Here is a 17,252-nt window from a genome sequence, read left to right on the forward strand (position 1 = left end):
GATGTGCTGAAGTCATTCAAAGCAAGGCCCTTTACACTTCGTACTAATTTCTGACAGCTGTAACCCTGCACTTTTTTTGTTGTAATCTTTTGTGCAACAGGGGTTATTTTTCTTATTTTGATCGCTGTGTTTTACACAAAATTATTTTTTTTGTTGATATGCCATGGTTATTTTGTAAAACATGTTAGTATAATCTTATACCCTTTGAGCAATAAAGATTAACAATATTTCAGAAAAAAACAAGTAATAAGAATAACATTTATAAACACACACACACACACACACAATACATTTAATAGTATCAAAATGAAACACTATATACAGTACATATTATTTTGTGAATTTTTAAATTGCTTTTTAGGACACTATAAGGAAGATTATTAGGGTTTATAAGTTGTACCTTAAAATATCATGTTTTATCTTCTATATGGTGCAGTGAAAATATTTAGTTTTTCAATATGGTGATTTCAAAAGCTATAAACCAAAAAACCTAGAAAGCATATTTTGTGCCAACTGTTAATTTCAGGAAATTACACATCAGACATATCTCTCACCCCATCTTTCTCTTTCCAGTAAAATCCACTTCATTTCACAAATACTTTATGTTTTTCTCCACCCCCTTGTTTTAAAAGCAAAATATCTGTGCCACTGTTTGTCTTCTGAAATTTTCAATTTGAGCTTGAGAGCATTTTATGGATAGAATTTGGAAGTTAGATCTTTCCAAATATTGGTTTAGAGGCCTTTGGAATTTCAGATACAGGTATTTACTGTATCAATTCACATATAACTTTCATGAAGATGATTTGGGAAGATGATTTTATGTCCTCTCTTGGAAATGCTTGCTTTTCATCATAGGAAATAAGAAAGCTGATTATGCCACAGGATGTGAGGTTTCTCAAGACAAGGTTTTGATAATAACCAACAGACGCCATTTCTCAGTTTGCTTTGAGCACCGAATCAGGAAGGTAAGTACTTCTTAATATACATCTTTTAACTGTTAACAGTTGTTGTTTTTATAAACATAAAAGTGTGACGCAATCTGATGCAAGAATGCTCTGCCTCGTGTGTCAGATGCAGTGATGGTGGGCGGCAGTGAGTGGCATGAGCTGATAGAGGATGAGAGGAGACGGGTTACGATGCATCTACAGATGGGGACTGAAATGATGGTGTATCAGCAGAGGGCTGAAAGACTCACTGTCCAGGTCATTATGGAGAGCATGCAGGTGGCATTGATACGCTCTGACGACAAGATAGCCAGATTGTGTAAGTTGCTTCCTTGAAAGTAGACTTAAATCAAATACATTAATGCTTTTTAAAATAGCAGTTATATTATTTTACACTAATGTCTAAGAAAGTGGTCCTACTTTTGCACTAATTCGGGCCTTAATTTTCAGAAGATTTGCTTAGGCAAGCACTTGTATTTATTCAAAGGAATACTGATGATATACTGGAGTTGATCAATTCTGTATAGAAAATCTGTGTTTATTTATTTGCAGTGGACATTTTTGAGTTCAAGGAGGTTCGCCAGTGGGAGACATTTAAAGATTTCCAGAGATTTAATGAGAGCAGGGGCAGCAAATTTCGACGAATTTTTGGCCAATCTGAAAAAGAGCTCCAGCAGGACAGCAGAACCTGTTTCACCATCTTCTATGGATCTGAGTTTATTTTAAAATCCTTAAGTCTAAAAGGTATGTGACTGGTTCCTCACACATTTTAAGTTCACAATCAGGCAACAACACGCTTTTTTAGCAGCATATACAACTGCTATAGCTAGCATTCAAAGGTTTGGGGTCTGTAAGATTCTTTATTTACAGGTGCATCTCAATAAATTAGATTGTTGTGGAAAAGTTCATTAATTTCATTAATTCAACTCAAATTGTGAAACTTGTGTATTAAATAAATTCAATGCACACAGACTGAAGCAGTTTAAGTCTTTGGTTATTTTCATTGTGATGATTTTGGCTCACATCTAACAAAAACCCACCAATTCTCTATCTCAACAAATTAGAATACTTCATAAGTCCAATAAAAAAACATTTTTCGTGAATTGTAGGCCTTCTGCAAAGTATATTAATTTACTGTACATGTATTCAATACTTGGTAGGGGCTCCTTTTGCTTTAATTACTGCCTCAATTCAGCGTGGCATGGAGGGGATCAGTTTGTGGCACTGCTGAGGTGGTCTGGAAGCCCAGGTTTCTTTGACCGCGGCCTTCAGCTCATCTGCACTGTTTGGTCTCTTGTTTCTCATTTTCCTCTTGACAATACCCCATAGATTCTCAATGGGGTTCAGGTCTGGTGAGTTTGCTGGCCAGTCAAGCACACCAACACCATGGTCATTCAACCAACTTTTGGTGCTTTTGGCAGTGTGGGAAGGTGCCAAATCCTGCTGGAAAATGAAATCAGCATCTTCAGAAAGCTGGTCAGCAAAAGAAACCATGAAGTGCTCCAAAACTTCTTTGTAAACGGGTTCAGTGACTTTGTTTTTTGTTTTAAACACAATGGACCAACACCAGCAGATGACATTGAACCCAAAATCATCACAGACTGTGCAAACTTAACACTGGACTTCAAGCAACTTGGGCTATGAGTTTCTCCACCCTTCCTCCAGACTCTAGGACCTTGGTTTCCAAATGAAATACAAAACTTGCTCTCATCTGAAAAGAGGACTTTGGACCATTGGGCAACAGTCCAGTTCTTCTTTTCCTTAGCCCAGGTAAGACACCTCTGTCATCTGTGGTTCAGCAAATTCCTTGACACGTCTGTGTGTGGTGGCTCTTGATGCCTTGACCCCAGCCTCAGTGCATTCCTTGTGAAGTTCACTCAAATTCTTGAATCAATTTTGCTTGACAATCCTCATAAGGCTGCGGTTCTCTCGGTTGGTTGTGTTTCTTTTTCTTCCACACTTTTTCCTTCCATTCAACTTTCTGTTAACATGCTTAGATACAGCACTCTGTGAACAGCCAGCTTCTTTAGCAATGCATGTTTGTGGCTTGCCCTCCTTGTGAAGGGTGTCAATGTTTGTCTACTGGACAACTGTCTGATCAGCAGCCTTCCCCATGATTGTGTAGCCTTTTCCACAACATTCTATTTTATTAAGATACACCTGAATTTATTTCAAAATAAATTTGTCAAGCATGGATGCATTAAATGGTGAGCATTAGAGACCTCTTTAAAAAAAAAACATTAAACAATCTTGAAGCCCAAACTTTTGAGCCATAATAACAGTGCTGTCAAATCTAGTTTGTGCTAGTTTATGCTAGTTGGTATTACAACATATGCATATTTTCCAGCAGCAAAACTTAACTAATTAAGCTGGTCTTTTTGGTTGACCAAATAAGCCTTTCTGGTTAAGCTATAGCTATAAAGGGACAGCAGTACAGTATCATCACCAACATCTAAAATATAACGTATGCTGGTAAACAGCAATGCTAGCAATAGTACACTTACCAGAATGGTCCCAATGGAGCACCCTGAGGTTTCAAGTCTCAGTTTGGTGGACAATCATGATCATCTCACCACTTAATTTTGTCAATCTGTGCTTATTCTGTAAAAGCCTTTGCTGTTCTACAGCTGATTCAGTGGAGGATGCAGAGAAATGGCTGACAGGACTGGAGTTACTCAGGCAAAAAACACTGGTGGCTCACACACCAGAGATTATAGAGTGGTAAACACACACACACACACACACACACACACACTTTTGTCTCCATAAACCGTAATACAATTCAACAAATATTTCATTCTCTGTTTTGCCCTCTACTGTAGTTGGCTGATGAAGCAGATGTACTCGGTTGATCAATCAAAGAAAAGCAGGTTCTCCTTTATCTCTTTGACCTTTTTTTCAACCAGTCTCACTTTTGGTTCTATCTCACCTCGTTATTTTTTCTCTCTCAGCATCACCCTGAAAGAGCTCAAGTCTCTTTTGCCACAGATGAACTTCACTGTACCAGGTGGACGTTTTCTGGAGGACAGATTTGTGGTACAAATAATAGTGAAACTGAATTCTCCATTTACATTTATGCATTTACAGATGCTTTTATCTGAAGCAAGTTGGGATTTGGATTTTACACTTTCTAATATTTAAGTTAGCTTTTTTTAAACACATTTAACACAAGTTTATGTCCAGGAGGTGGAAGCAAAAGATTATTCCCTGGATATTCAGCAGTTTCACAAATTCTACAATTTTTTAATGTTTGAAAACCAGAAGATGGTGAGTGTACAGTTTATTTATTTTTATTTTTTTTTTGTTTTTCATTGCATTTCATTGTTATTTGAGTATCAGTTCCATTATTTATTAATGTTATTTGTAGTATTGAATGGAACATTTACATATTTACAATTTATAAATAAAAATATTTACAATTCTTCATTAATTTCTTTTTATTATTTGTTATTAGTTGCTAGAAGAGTTTGAAAAAGGGCCTCCAGCTTTCATAAGGTAAAAAAAAATTAAAGAAGCCAAATCATGAGAATTTTAATTGTTTAAAAAAATATATATGTGTAATATGCAAACTTTATTTGTTTTATATGTATTTCTCTGCAGTAATACTGATAGTCCTGAATTTTCTGTAGTTCTCCTCAATGATTTCCAAAACTTTCTTTTATATCGACAGAAGGTAAGACCAATGTATTGTTTTATCTTAACTTTTTTCCATCTAGCCTACTGTTTTTAATGCATTCGAATGAAGAATCTGATGCTCACCAAAGCAAATAATATTCTGAAACTGATTACAATTTAAAATTACTGTTTTCTATTTTTATATATGTTCAAAGGTAATTTATTCCTTTTTATGGCAAAGCAGCCATTATTCCAATCTTCAGTGTAACATGATCCTTTAGAAATCATTCTAATATACTGATTTGCTATTCAAGAAACATTTATTTTTGACTATGAATGTTGAAAAGAAATATTCAATTTGAAAATGAACTGTATATTTGTTTTCTGACTGTAGGAGGCCTGGGCCAAAGATTTAAGTCAGGTTCAGGAGCTGATGACCATTTTCATCGAAGACACCATGAGGAAGACCAGCTATCCAATGCTTACTATCGGAGAGGTACAAATTATAGAGATCTCTTTAGTTTGTGAAATGAATCTATAAAACTGAAAATCTGTACAAAATGATTCTGTCTTTCTAGTTCCTCAGTTTTCTCTTCTCCAAAGAGAACTCGATTTGGGATGAGAAGTTCTCAGAGATTTGCCCTCTGGACATGAACAATCCTCTGTCCCACTACTGGATCAACTCTTCTCACAACACGTCAGTGCTGCAGTTCTTCATGCTCGTAACACACATGCAGCAGCTCCTCCTCTTCCAGTATGAACTTCCTGTGCTACTTCATGTGTTTTGCTTTTTTTCGCAGATATTTGACTGGAGATCAACTGCGCAGTGAGTCCTCAACGGAAGCTTATGTGCGCAGCCTGAGGCTGGGCTGCCGCTGTGTTGAGTGTCAGTGAACAACGTACCAGTTTTGCTTGGAAAACTTTTAAATTGTATGGATATAATTCATATTGGCCCTATGTTATTATGTATTCGGTTTTGTGTAATTCAGTGGACTGCTGGAATGGTCCAGATGAACCTGTCATATACCATGGACGGACCATTACCTCCAAGATCAAGTTTAGGGATGTGGTGAAGGCCATCAATGATCATGCTTTTGCAACGTCTGAGTTAGTCATCAACAACACACACACATTGAATTATCATTATGCAAGCTAAATGCAACATTCAACAATGATTCAACTTATTTTTAATCTCTGTTGGCAGGTATCCTGTGGTGCTGTCCATAGAAGAGCACTGTGACATCAAGCAACAGAAAATAATGGCTCAGATTTTACGTGATGTTTTCCAAGACAAGCTCCTGACCGAGCCGCTGGAACCAGAAGCAGATGATCTGCCCTCACCAAACCAGCTGAAAGGCAAGATCATCATCAAGGTGGGGAAAAAAGTCCAATTTGTCATCTCATGTGGTTGAACTAAATAGAGCAGGAAAAACTGCAGAGATCCTTCAGTTGCTTGAGTCTCTAATGTAACATGACTCATGAAGATTTCAGTGTAATTGTGTAGCAGACTAAGAATATATATTTTGTTGTATCATCGTTAAAGTGCATGATTTCCTGTTTATTCTCTCCAACAGCACCAGAAAATAAATGAGAGTAATGACACCAATAAGGTATCCACAAAACACGCCTTATCTCACTCACATAACAAACAAACTCTGTTTATGTCTAATATGGAAAATTAATTATTTAGACTTTGTTTAGACTACATGCAATTCAGATTTTTTTTTAACCCGATATATATGAACATGGTGACAACACAGTATTTTTGTGTTAACACTGAAGCACATTGCATTTGTATGTGAGTGTGAACATAAAATGACGTATCTCTTCAAATTTACTGAAAATGTACTCACTCTCTGGCCATCAAAGATGTAGATCATTTTTTTCCTCATCAGAACAGATTTGTAGAAATTAACGTTTAACATCACTTGCACACCAATGGATCCTCTGCAGTGAATGGGTGCCGTCAAAATGAGAGTTCAAAAAGCTGAAAAAAAAAACAATAATCCACAAGTAATTAAGCAAAAAGCTGTTTGTATGAAACATGCATTTTAACTTTAAACCATTGCATCTGGGGTCCATAACCCACATAAAATGCTAAATCCAGAGAAAAAGTCCATATCCATGACCTCTTGTCCTTTCACATCAAAATCCATTGACATATTTGTTTAGAAACGTTTTGGACTGTTTTTTTTTTATTCGTAAACAGTGCTAGATCTGTGCATATTTCTCTCCTGATTCAGACAAGATGACTTTTTCACTTGAGAAAGCAGGATAGAGGTATTTTAGCCAGAAGGAATGGTTCGCAGTGGAAAAGGTCTTAATGATGAATTTGTTTATATAAATCATATGGATTCATTGTGGATTATTGTGATGTTTTTTATCAGTTGTTTGGATTCTGAAGCACCCATTCACTACAGAGGATCAATCAATAAGCAAAAGTTCTCTAAATCTATTGCAACATCTTGACAGGTCTGAGGATGAGTACATTTTCAGTACATTTTTGAGTGACTCATTCTTTTAACATCTGAGTTTGTTTGCATTCGTTTTTTTGATGTATCATATGTTAATTTTCTATTTGCTCTTAACAGCTGGAGGAAGAAAAAGGAAACACAACTGTGAAAATAAAATTAGACAGCTTCAAGAAAATTGGAAACACTTACAGGGAGAAGGTGCACTTTTTACACATTTTTCTGTGATATATTTGTATTCTCCATGAAACTAATTTTCTTCATTAGAAAATTTAAAATCTGTTTGCCAACGGTGTCAGGATCTGATTGAAGTTTTAGGAGGCAGCTTTAGGTTATTTCATAATTTCTCATATTTCAAAGCAGATAAGAAAAGCTAAAGAAAACCGTGTAGTGGAGAAGGAAGGAGAGCTTTGCATCTGGGATCCAATAGATAAGGTGCTTTACATTTATTTAAAAGTCATCTGCTTTTTTGCTGTTACATATTCATAGTCATAATAATAACGTCTTCATAGATGATAATAATATATCTTTTTTCAATCTAGAGGTTTTACAGGCATGATTGTGTGATCTCAGATAATAAGCTATACTATTCCGAAGAGAAGTTGGAGGAAGACAGTCCTGAGGTAAGTGACTCATTGTCTTTATTAAAAAGTCAGTTCAGGTCATGGGAAGACAAACCACTTTCAGAAGTTTTTTATGCACTTTCACATTTGCTTGTTTCTTTCTGAAACGTTCAGGACGGCTCACAGCTGCACCTGTCAGAGCCCTGGTTTCATGGACAGTTGGCTGAAGGCAGAATAGCCGCTGAAAAACTCTTGTGTGATTTCTGCAAAGGGAGGGATGGAAAAGATGGAACCTTCCTGGTGCGAGAGAGTGAGAGGTTCATCAGAAACTACAATATCTCCCTCTGGTACTTAATCTGCCAGCCTTTCACTATTCTCCTTTTTTCCAAATTATTTCACCAAAAAGGTTTTAAGCTTGTGCCTGAATTAATTTTCATTAATTACATTGCATTGGACCAGTGTTTAGCACCAGGCTTATATTCACAAAGACAAATATATATATAAAAAAAATGGTTGATAATAATACACATAATAATATGTGCTCTCTGTAGGACGAGCGGGAGAATTCAGCACTACAGAATTTTCTGTTCCTCAGAAAATGGTCAATGGTTCTTCTACTTGACAATCAAGCAACGTTTTCCTAGTATGTGTGCCCTGATCAAGTATTACACACAAAATCCGATCAATTATGATCGATTAAATCTGCACCTCAACGGTTTTCTGCCTCGGCTCAATTTTGTGCCTTTCCACCAAATGGGGTAAGAAGAAAAGATGAATTTCAAATTGAAGCACTTACTCATATACATACGTACACATTCCAATGCCGGATCATATTTCAGTCACTGAAACTAAAGATATCTGGACACAAACTTGTGTTGTCTATTCAGGTGGTTTTACAGTAACCTGAGTCAAGCCGAAGCAGAAGACTATCTTCTGAGGATCCCTCGAGATGGAGCCTTCCTCATCAGACAAAGAGAAGAGCCTGACAGCTTTACCCTTTCCATCAGGTTCCTCAATATTTTCCTTTTCACTTCTTTACTGTATTCCTCGAAGACACGTACTTTCCTCTCAGTACGTATTTTTATTTGTTTATGTGTTACTCAGAGTTGAAGGGGATGTCGAACATTATCTGATTTACCAACACAACAGCAAGTATGTGTTGGCAGACGCCTATGAGTTCGGTAGCCTTGAGGACCTGGTTAGCTGTTTCCGTGACAAGCTTTTCTACGGCAAGACAAAACTACGCTACCCCGTAACACCACAGTTAGTGGAGCGCTTCTGTATGGTGAGAGAAGAGAGAACAGATAAGAGAAGCAAATTAGCCACAGAAACTAAAAGAGATACAAAAATTGTGGCCATCTGCAAACTGTAGTTTTGTATCATATTGTCTTTTTGCAGGTGGATATATCTACATGTGACAGCGAACAGTACAGTGAGGTAAGTATGATGGGGCAAATATTAGTTTTACACATACAATGCCCCTAAAAGTATTGGGAGTGTAAGTTTACAATATTCTACTACAATGTTCTACAAAAACACTTAAAATATATGAGTTTCATTGTATTAGATTACAAAGTGGCATAATTTCTCAGCCATTTTTTTCTATTTGTAAAAAATGTATAATTTTAATAGATGCATGGTCTATATCTAATATTTAAAATATTAAATGTTAATATTAATATAAAACTAATATGAAATATTAAAAAAAATTCAAATTAAAGTAATTGTGTTTACTGTATGTGTATTATATATATATATATATATATATATATATATATATATATATATATATATATATTTACACATACAATCATACATGAAAATTATTTTTTTTTTATATTAAGGACTTCTGACTTCATGCATGAACTAATTCATACAAATTTTATTAATTTATTAATAATTCATTTAAATAATTGAATTAAAGTCATTGCATATATTTAATAAAAACCATTATGTACCGAATATGAATTAATGTAATTGTATTAAATATATACTTATGTATACAAAAAAAAAAGTAGATATGTATGTATAAACTGATTTGAGCTCAAGTTTTCTTTCAGGTTGCTAAAGACAATCCTTTAGGCGACCGGTGTAAAGGTGTGGTGGACATCTCAAAGTGTACTGTTGGTAAGATTGTTTTGCCGCTTGTGTGAATATGTTTTTACACTAAGCTATGCTGTAACATGCATATAAAATCTCACCAACTGCAAGAAAGATTGTTCTCATTATTTTCAATGATCAATGCTTTATGAAAAAAGCTCTCCTCGGTTTACAAATGATAAAACTTTAATACTCTTTTCTTTGTTGATCTGAATGGGTTCTCCTCAGCATGCAAAGCCAAGCATGCCAGGCCCCTTGTGGTGACCCTTTTGAATAGGGAGAATCTGAAGCTAATTGAGTTCACGTGTGAGATCGTGGAGCAGGTGGACGAATGGTACCAAGTGCTTCTGAGCATCATCCAAAACAAGCAGAGCTTGGGGAAAGCGGTTTGTTTTTCTGCTTGTCTTTCTTGCCTCTTCTGTAAACTCACATTCAATATCTGTTATTGTGCTTGATTATCAATAGTGTATCTTTCTCTTTATATTTCTCCATGTTTCATTACCAGTAGTTCTTGTGAATATCTATGCACTGACAATCTCCCTTACTTCTCGAAATAGAGAAGAGCAGAAATGGAGTCAAAAACCAACATAGCTGTTGAGATGTCAGACATGGTGGTATACTGCCAGTCTATCAAGAAAAAAACTTTTGGTATGTAACTTACCAAAAATTACCCAAATGAAAACAAAAAAGTGTGGAACTAACTAAAATGAAAAGCAGCTGTACTTTATCATACACATCAGCATTAAGCAAAACAAATTCAAGGCCATGTTCAACACATTCCCGAAATGTTTTGAGGTGAGCGAACCAGACATTTCATTTATTATTCCATTCTGCACTTTTATGACCTCTCAGAAAATTACAACTACAAAGAGGTGCGTTCCGTTCCGGATAACATGGTTCCAAAAGAGGAGAATGAAACCGCTGTGGAGAAGTCGGACAGCATTCTGGAGTACAACCGCAAAGCGCTGACCCGTGTGTATCCCTGCAGTGGGCGAGTTGATTCCTCTAACTTTGACCCTTGTCCTTCATGGAAACTAGGATGCCAAATGGTGGCTCTCAACTTCCAAACTCCTGGTAAGCGAGAGAGAAGTGTTACATGCCTTTATTTGAAATAGAAATCATTTGTAACATTATGAATGTTTTTAATGTCACTTTTGGTGAATATGTGTATTTGCTGAATAATTGTATAATGAATAATAATTACATAATAAAATAAAAAATCTTACTGAGCCTTGTTGTGGTGGTAAAACCTCAGCACTCAAGGGGACGATAGAAGGCTATTTTAAAATGTTCTGTTTGGAAGGAATTTAGTTTCCATATCAGGCCTGAATAAGCAAATGCATCATTTACTCGTTTCAAGGAATAGTACACTAAAAAATACAAATTAATAAAAAAAATTCATCCAAGATCAAGAAGAGATCGAGACTGTTTTTTTTTTCTCAATAGCCTGAAAGTTAGCATGTTTTTTTTTATTTTTGGTCAACTATTCCTTTAATGACCAGATACTGCAGCTATCCAATTAGAAAAAAGAGAGATATCTTCAAATCCTTGTTCCATTAACCCACATCTGCTATTTTTGTTCATTATTTACGTAAGTTAGCTATAAACATCTCAACTTTGACTAACTTTCTCAGCAAGCCTCTCTTAAAACTATTGCTTCACCATGATTGTACTTGATCTTAGAAGAAGAGTTTACTCTAACGCCTGCAGTAGCGTCCCAGAACTGCTCTCCAATAAACGTGTCTATTAAATCTTAACCTCAATGTCATCTCTCTTCAGATAAATTCATGCAGCTAAACAGTGCTCTCTTCAGTCTGAATGGAGGCACGGGTTACGTGCTTAAACCAGAGTGGATGCGAGATCCAACCAAGAAGAAGCCTGCTAAAAAAAACATCAGAATCAGAGTAAATAACTCCTATTTGCTTGAAACTGCAGTTCTAGAAGTTCTCGAGTTCTAGAATATCAAAGTAATAGGAATGCAATGTAAATTAAAGTAAAAAGTATTTGTTTGCTCACCTTGATGTTAATCCAAACCTATATGACTTGATTTTTTAGACTAAAATATTATAAGTTGTCATTTTGGTGCTTGACAGTCTCTGGTTATTTTTATTTTGTGAAAAAGATTTCCTTATGTGTTCCATGGAAGACAGATATTAAATTTTCCTTAGGGTTTTACATGTTTTGAATGACATGGCAAATGATCATTTTTGGGAGAACTACTCACATTGGTGTGGTGCAGTTTTGTCAAAACTATTAATAATTTTCTCGGGTTTCCTCCAGGTGATGGCAGCTAGGCATCTGCCCAGTCCAGACCACATCGTCAGTCCTTTTGTGCAAGTTGAGCTGTGGCCGTACACAGGAGGTCAAGCAGACGACAACAGTTTCAAGACTACTCTTTTCAGTAAGGATACGGGAAGAGAGATAGGGAGAGAGGAATTCGAATTTAGATTCCAGCAGTGATGTTGGTTTTTTTGCAGAGGACAACGGACTGAATCCAGTGTGGCTGGGCCAAACGAATCCAACCAGATACTTTAAAGTAGATGAGCCAGATCTGGCCTTCCTTCGCTTTGTGGTTTTTGAGGAGGACACATTCTCTGACGCTAAGTTTCTTGCACAGGCCACTTTTCCTGTTAGAGGTATTCGTCAAGGTAAATCCATCCAACAGATCTGAGCCCTAAAGTGTATATTATGCCTTGTAAATATTTAATTCTTATTTTAGTGAACTTTCTTCACTTAAATAAGGGTGGTGAGGGGGGGGGGGGGGGCTATCTTAGGCTACATTTACACGACAATGATGTAGTCAAAAATGGAAATGTTTTTCCCTTGAGTTTTTTTTTTTAAGTTTCACGTGTACACAAATTCGCATCTATGGTTTTTATACAATTCAGTGAAAAACGGCCAAAAATGCTGTATTACGTATGCCAGGCCAGTAGTTGGAGCTGTCACCTTGTTCGTAAAGAATACCTGTAGGGAAGTGACGATTATATGTTGTATATGATGCAAATCCACACTTTACTGAAGAAGCGTTGGCAAACACTTGAGCAGCAAAAACAGTTTTCTACAAAGTCCCTCCTTCCAACAAGCGCAGACTGCTCTGATTGGCCAATTGACCCAGTGCATTGTGATTGGCTAAACACCACAAGCACAAGCGCCTTTCCGTAATCGCGACTCGCAAGCTTCATCTTTCAAAATAAATTTGCTTTGGCCTAGATACACACAGCATCTCCCTGACATGGCTGCTTCAACACTAACCGCGGTTACTGAAACCTTGCCTTCTTTCTTTGCTTGAACATTTGGGTGGCATTACGCAAATATTTCCACATAGTGACGTAGACATGTGGGGGCATGTTTGAACGAGCCGTTTTAGGGGCGAGTGGCAGAGTCTTAACTTTTATAAAGAATATCTCTTTGGATTTGAGACTTTAGTCTTTGCAACTTTACAGATCTTCTTCATGTACTAAGAGCTTGTAACACTCCAAAAAGAAAGGGAAAAATTTAAATTGCATCATATGACCCCTTAAGGTTTAGTGAGGCTTTTATTATTTACATTTTTGATTTTTATGATTTAACTTCGCTTTTCAAAACCCCAAAGCCCCTGTAGTTCCCTAACAAACCCCAGAACCGGAGATTAGTTTTTAATTGCTTTCATAATATTGTTTCAAAGAAAATCGGTTCCTCTGTATTAAAATTTAAAGGGCCTCTGAGCTGTTGCATTTCTCTTCTGGTCATTAGGGTATCGGTCCGTCCCGCTGAAGAATGGGTTTGGTGAAAACCTGGAGCTTTCATCTCTTCTGGTGCATGTGCATCAGGCGGAGGTGAGGAAGGTGAGTTTTTTTATTTTTTTTTATTAATATACATTAACCTCGAGACCGTTGATTTTTACCGTTGAGACAGTATTTCCTCATTCCTCAAATCTTTGTTTACAGGTGTAAAGTAAACAGCCATAACCAAAAGGAACTAGCAGACGTTTCAATGTGAATATGGTGAAAAGCATGTGGTTTGGTCTTGTTGTTTGGAAGATAAATTTTACATTCTGGATCAATGTGGAAAAGAAATTGTAAGGACTGCAGGGCAGTTGCCGCGAGACTGAAAGAGATCTAAATAAACTTTGTATATTTGTATTACATATAAATGTGTATATTTGTTCACATGCTCATGTTTTGGGTCCATACTGATAAGAGAATTTCCTTTTCTCTCTACTGTATCATTGTTATCAAAATAATATAAACAGTGTATTTCCAAATATGAAAAACCATTTTTTGAAGCAAATGACTAAACTGTGGAAAGCACGGGTAAAACACGCCAATAAAAAAGCTTTGAAAGCTTTCTATTTGAAACATATTCACAGACAGTTTATTCTGATTGAAACTGGTTCACATATTAGGCTTGTTTTCCTGTTCTCATTACAACAGCCACAGAGCAGCAGCAGCAGCAGCAACCCAGCTGTAGATAGAAGCAGAAAAACACAGAAGAAATAAGGGCAGCAGTTGTATCTGCAAAAAACTCCAGGAGTCATGGGAAACGTAGTTCATTCTATACGTACACACCTGTGACCCCACCCACATCATATTAAGACTCAGTCTCAATACAACATTGAAAAAAAAAAGCGCTTTTCAACAAAAATAAAAAAGCTGAAATAAATGAGGCATAATATTGATGAGACATTGGAAACTCAAATAGCACAGCGAGTTCCACAGGATGTTACAAATTGATCAGGAAACAGTAAACTTAAGTATAAACTGGATTTCAACTTCAACAAATTAACCATCGTTTCTAAGAGCTGGCTTTTTTAATCATTTCTGAACAAAATGAAGGCTGGGGGAAACCCAGCCCCCTCGTATCCTTCCTTCCACAGAGAAAAATGGTCTGCTTTTAGGACTAAAGACCATTACAATGTATCTGTCACCTGACCATGGCTTGAGTTTCACCAGTGTGTACAGAATGGCACAGTTTCTAGTCCGCTCACGAACGCACCTTCAGAACACACTCCCAATATATTCCATCCGTTCACATCGGACACGCACACTAACTCTGTCCATCTTTCACTTTTAAAAAACATGTACTGATCCATACGGTAAGTGGTTGAAGGGGCCTAGTGATTTTACCCTTTATTTTGAATCTATATGAAATTGCAAACATGCAAAAAAAGAAACAAAACAGGCAACAAAAATGGATTAAACTTATCATACAGTCAAAAACACAATGACAGTGCACTTGGTCTGGAGGCAGGAAAGGGAACAAAAATAGGTGACTGTATGCACACATCTAAAAAAAAAATAAAGGCAACAAAGAGTCTCCCAAAAACTTGAGAGAAAGAGAAATGGGAAATTATATACACTCATATGTACATTATACAGTATGTAACTATGCAAGTTGGCAGAACTCGAGTTGGTGCCATTATGGCACCTAGTTCTGAACGCCCCCCACCTCTGGACGGCATCTATATCTGTGTGAAATCAAACACACACACAACATCTGGAACTACTGAAAACTGCTACTGTCAAGACCGGCCACATGGACGGGACAGCAACTCTGTCTGGATTTAGTTCAAAGTGTGAGTAGAGGCAGACACGCTTTGTAAACAAAGAAAACTCAATTTAAGTTAAGACGGCAAATTGATCGTTTTATTTTAGACCGTCTTTTTTCCCCCCAACAAGATGCCCTACTGGTCAAGATATTTACTGTAACTAATTACAGTGGTCATGAACTATATGTCTGGAGAGACGCTGATCACAAAAGCCGGAAAAGATGAAATATAAAAAAGTTAAACTGAATAAAAAGCCTTAATAAACAGCACAAATCTTGGCTGGATTTGATATAAATATGCGGAACATTGTCAACCGTTGTGGCAGGAAAATTATGGTGGACTCCTATCGACCACTAGAGGCGAAGTTTACAGAGAATAATAAAGCCTGTTAATCGGTTTAAAAGTTCATCATGTATCTATGTACAACTTAGCTGATGTTGCTAGGTGATGCAATCTTTACAGAAAAAGTCTTAGGCACCATCTTGGTTCAGTATGCTTGACAAAAGTACTTAAGACCAGAAAGTGGGGCTCATAAATACACAGTAGTCCCAGACTACTTTCTGGACGATGTTCTCTTAAATACGGGTGTGAAATAAAAATTATACTGTACAATGTGGCTAAAAAAAAAAAGAATAGAGAAGAGGAAGGGAAAGAAAATGAACTTTTTTTTGTTGTTGAGGAAAGCCCCTGAAAAGTCCGCATTAAAAAGGGAGATATGTTGATTTTCTTTACAAACACACACTTATATGAAAGCAGTGTATGGAAAAATATGCTTATTCAAGTTGATAAAAAAAAAAGATTTTCAGAGTGATAGAGATGAACGTGAATATTGTTAACAGACACATTTTACACCAGAAATCCCCGTGAGGATGCAAAACTGATGGACTCTGAACCGAGAGGACCAAGCACACATGTAACATAAAACGAAAACGAAAAAAAAAATAACGATGTGGAAATTGGCTTTCCACACAGGAAGTGATATCAAAACTGTACTGGAATGTGGCTCTGAATATTCAGGCCTTGAGCAGACGCTGGTAGCACAGGGGAAAAGTATCCAGGAGGTCTGATGTCTTCAGGGGGACAAAAAGGACGCCAGTTATGGATTAAGACGAGGGACACGGTTCCTCTGGGGGGGTCTGAGATAAAGGTCAGAACGAGATAGAGGAAAAAGTCCCCTGGTGATGTCTTTAGAAAGGTTCCTGTGCTGTTTGATGATGTCACGGGACATACTCTTGCATTTTGATGCCGCTGCGAAGAGCATCCTCGGATGAGACACTAGATGATTCTTGAGTGTTTATGATATTATCAGAAGGTCCTTGTCATTTGAATGATGTTCCTATAAACATAGTCCTTGCTTCTTGATTATGTTGTGTTCGGATGATGTGTTCACCATGCCTCTGTGTAGCGAACGTCCACTTCCTTTAAATTGGGAAGTTTGGCCTGTGGATAGGACCAGAGAAGGACACATTTAGATAATGAAATGTTAGGTAACAAGTTCCTGGTTTAACATCCTTTGTTGTTCCTGGAACAACATTCCTATCAGACCTATGATTCGTATTGTTTCATGGCTACGATTGATTGACTGAACCAGGAACATTTCCTAACTTGTGTAAATAACATAAAAAATGATAAGATGATACATTTTAAAGGTGAAGAGTGTAATTTCTGCACCATTAGAGTCACCAAACTGCATTGGAAAAGCAGAGACTGTATATACTGGTTTCCTGACAACTCTCTCATCTGCTATTGGCCAGTCAAACAAGATAACAAAGCCCCTAAACTCAAGCCATTGGTCAAGTCACTCTGGCTGTTTTGTGTTGTTTGTAATGTTTACATTCTTTTGTATGCCCCACTGAATAGCAGTATTTACATTTATGAACAACTTGTAAAACAACAACAATGTTGTGAAATACAAATACAATTTTTTAATTGTTTTCTATTTTCATATATTTCAGAAAGTAATTTAATTTTTTTTTTTTTTTGTAATATCTCAGTACTCATTTATTTGTATTGTAAATGTTAAAAACAGCCA

At 36.6% G+C, this 17,252-nt stretch overlaps 2 protein-coding genes across 3 annotated transcripts in view; one reads left to right on the forward strand and one right to left on the reverse strand.

The window, feature by feature from the left end:
• Positions 1 to 628: 628 nt before the first annotated feature.
• Positions 629 to 16,058, forward strand: si:ch211-260p9.3 (1-phosphatidylinositol 4,5-bisphosphate phosphodiesterase gamma-2). 2 transcript variants are annotated; one of them, XM_052532133.1, is made up of 33 exons: positions 629 to 760; positions 856 to 965; positions 1,072 to 1,263; positions 1,497 to 1,688; positions 3,572 to 3,665; positions 3,767 to 3,814; positions 3,896 to 3,980; positions 4,128 to 4,211; positions 4,399 to 4,439; positions 4,545 to 4,617; positions 4,954 to 5,055; positions 5,138 to 5,256; positions 5,360 to 5,445; positions 5,549 to 5,666; positions 5,764 to 5,932; positions 6,134 to 6,169; positions 7,151 to 7,231; positions 7,394 to 7,465; positions 7,573 to 7,653; positions 7,768 to 7,940; positions 8,145 to 8,351; positions 8,481 to 8,600; positions 8,698 to 8,878; positions 8,992 to 9,030; positions 9,654 to 9,720; positions 9,922 to 10,079; positions 10,251 to 10,341; positions 10,546 to 10,767; positions 11,473 to 11,597; positions 11,974 to 12,094; positions 12,171 to 12,341; positions 13,426 to 13,517; positions 13,620 to 16,058. In XM_052532133.1, exons 3-33 carry the CDS (start codon positions 1,080 to 1,082, stop codon positions 13,623 to 13,625), a joined length of 3,438 nt encoding a protein of 1,145 aa, XP_052388093.1. In that variant the 5' UTR covers positions 629 to 760; positions 856 to 965; positions 1,072 to 1,079; the 3' UTR covers positions 13,626 to 16,058. The 2 variants fall into 2 exon arrangements, with proteins under 2 accessions (XP_052388093.1, XP_052388094.1); XM_052532134.1 differs by lacking the exons at positions 629 to 760; positions 856 to 965; positions 1,072 to 1,263 and having other exon boundaries at positions 1,585 to 1,688; positions 3,555 to 3,665.
• The window catches only part of cmip (c-Maf inducing protein), a 30,236-nt gene continuing 27,001 nt past the window's right edge, over positions 14,018 to 17,252 (reverse strand). The window contains exon 21 of the mRNA XM_052532135.1: positions 14,018 to 16,660. Within this exon, the coding sequence (XP_052388095.1) occupies positions 16,607 to 16,660 (54 nt within the window). The 3' untranslated portion in view covers positions 14,018 to 16,606. The remainder of the gene's footprint in view (positions 16,661 to 17,252) is intronic.

Source organism: Carassius gibelio, chromosome A18 (genome assembly GCF_023724105.1).
Source record: "Carassius gibelio isolate Cgi1373 ecotype wild population from Czech Republic chromosome A18, carGib1.2-hapl.c, whole genome shotgun sequence".
NCBI lineage: Eukaryota > Metazoa > Chordata > Actinopteri > Cypriniformes > Cyprinidae > Carassius > Carassius gibelio.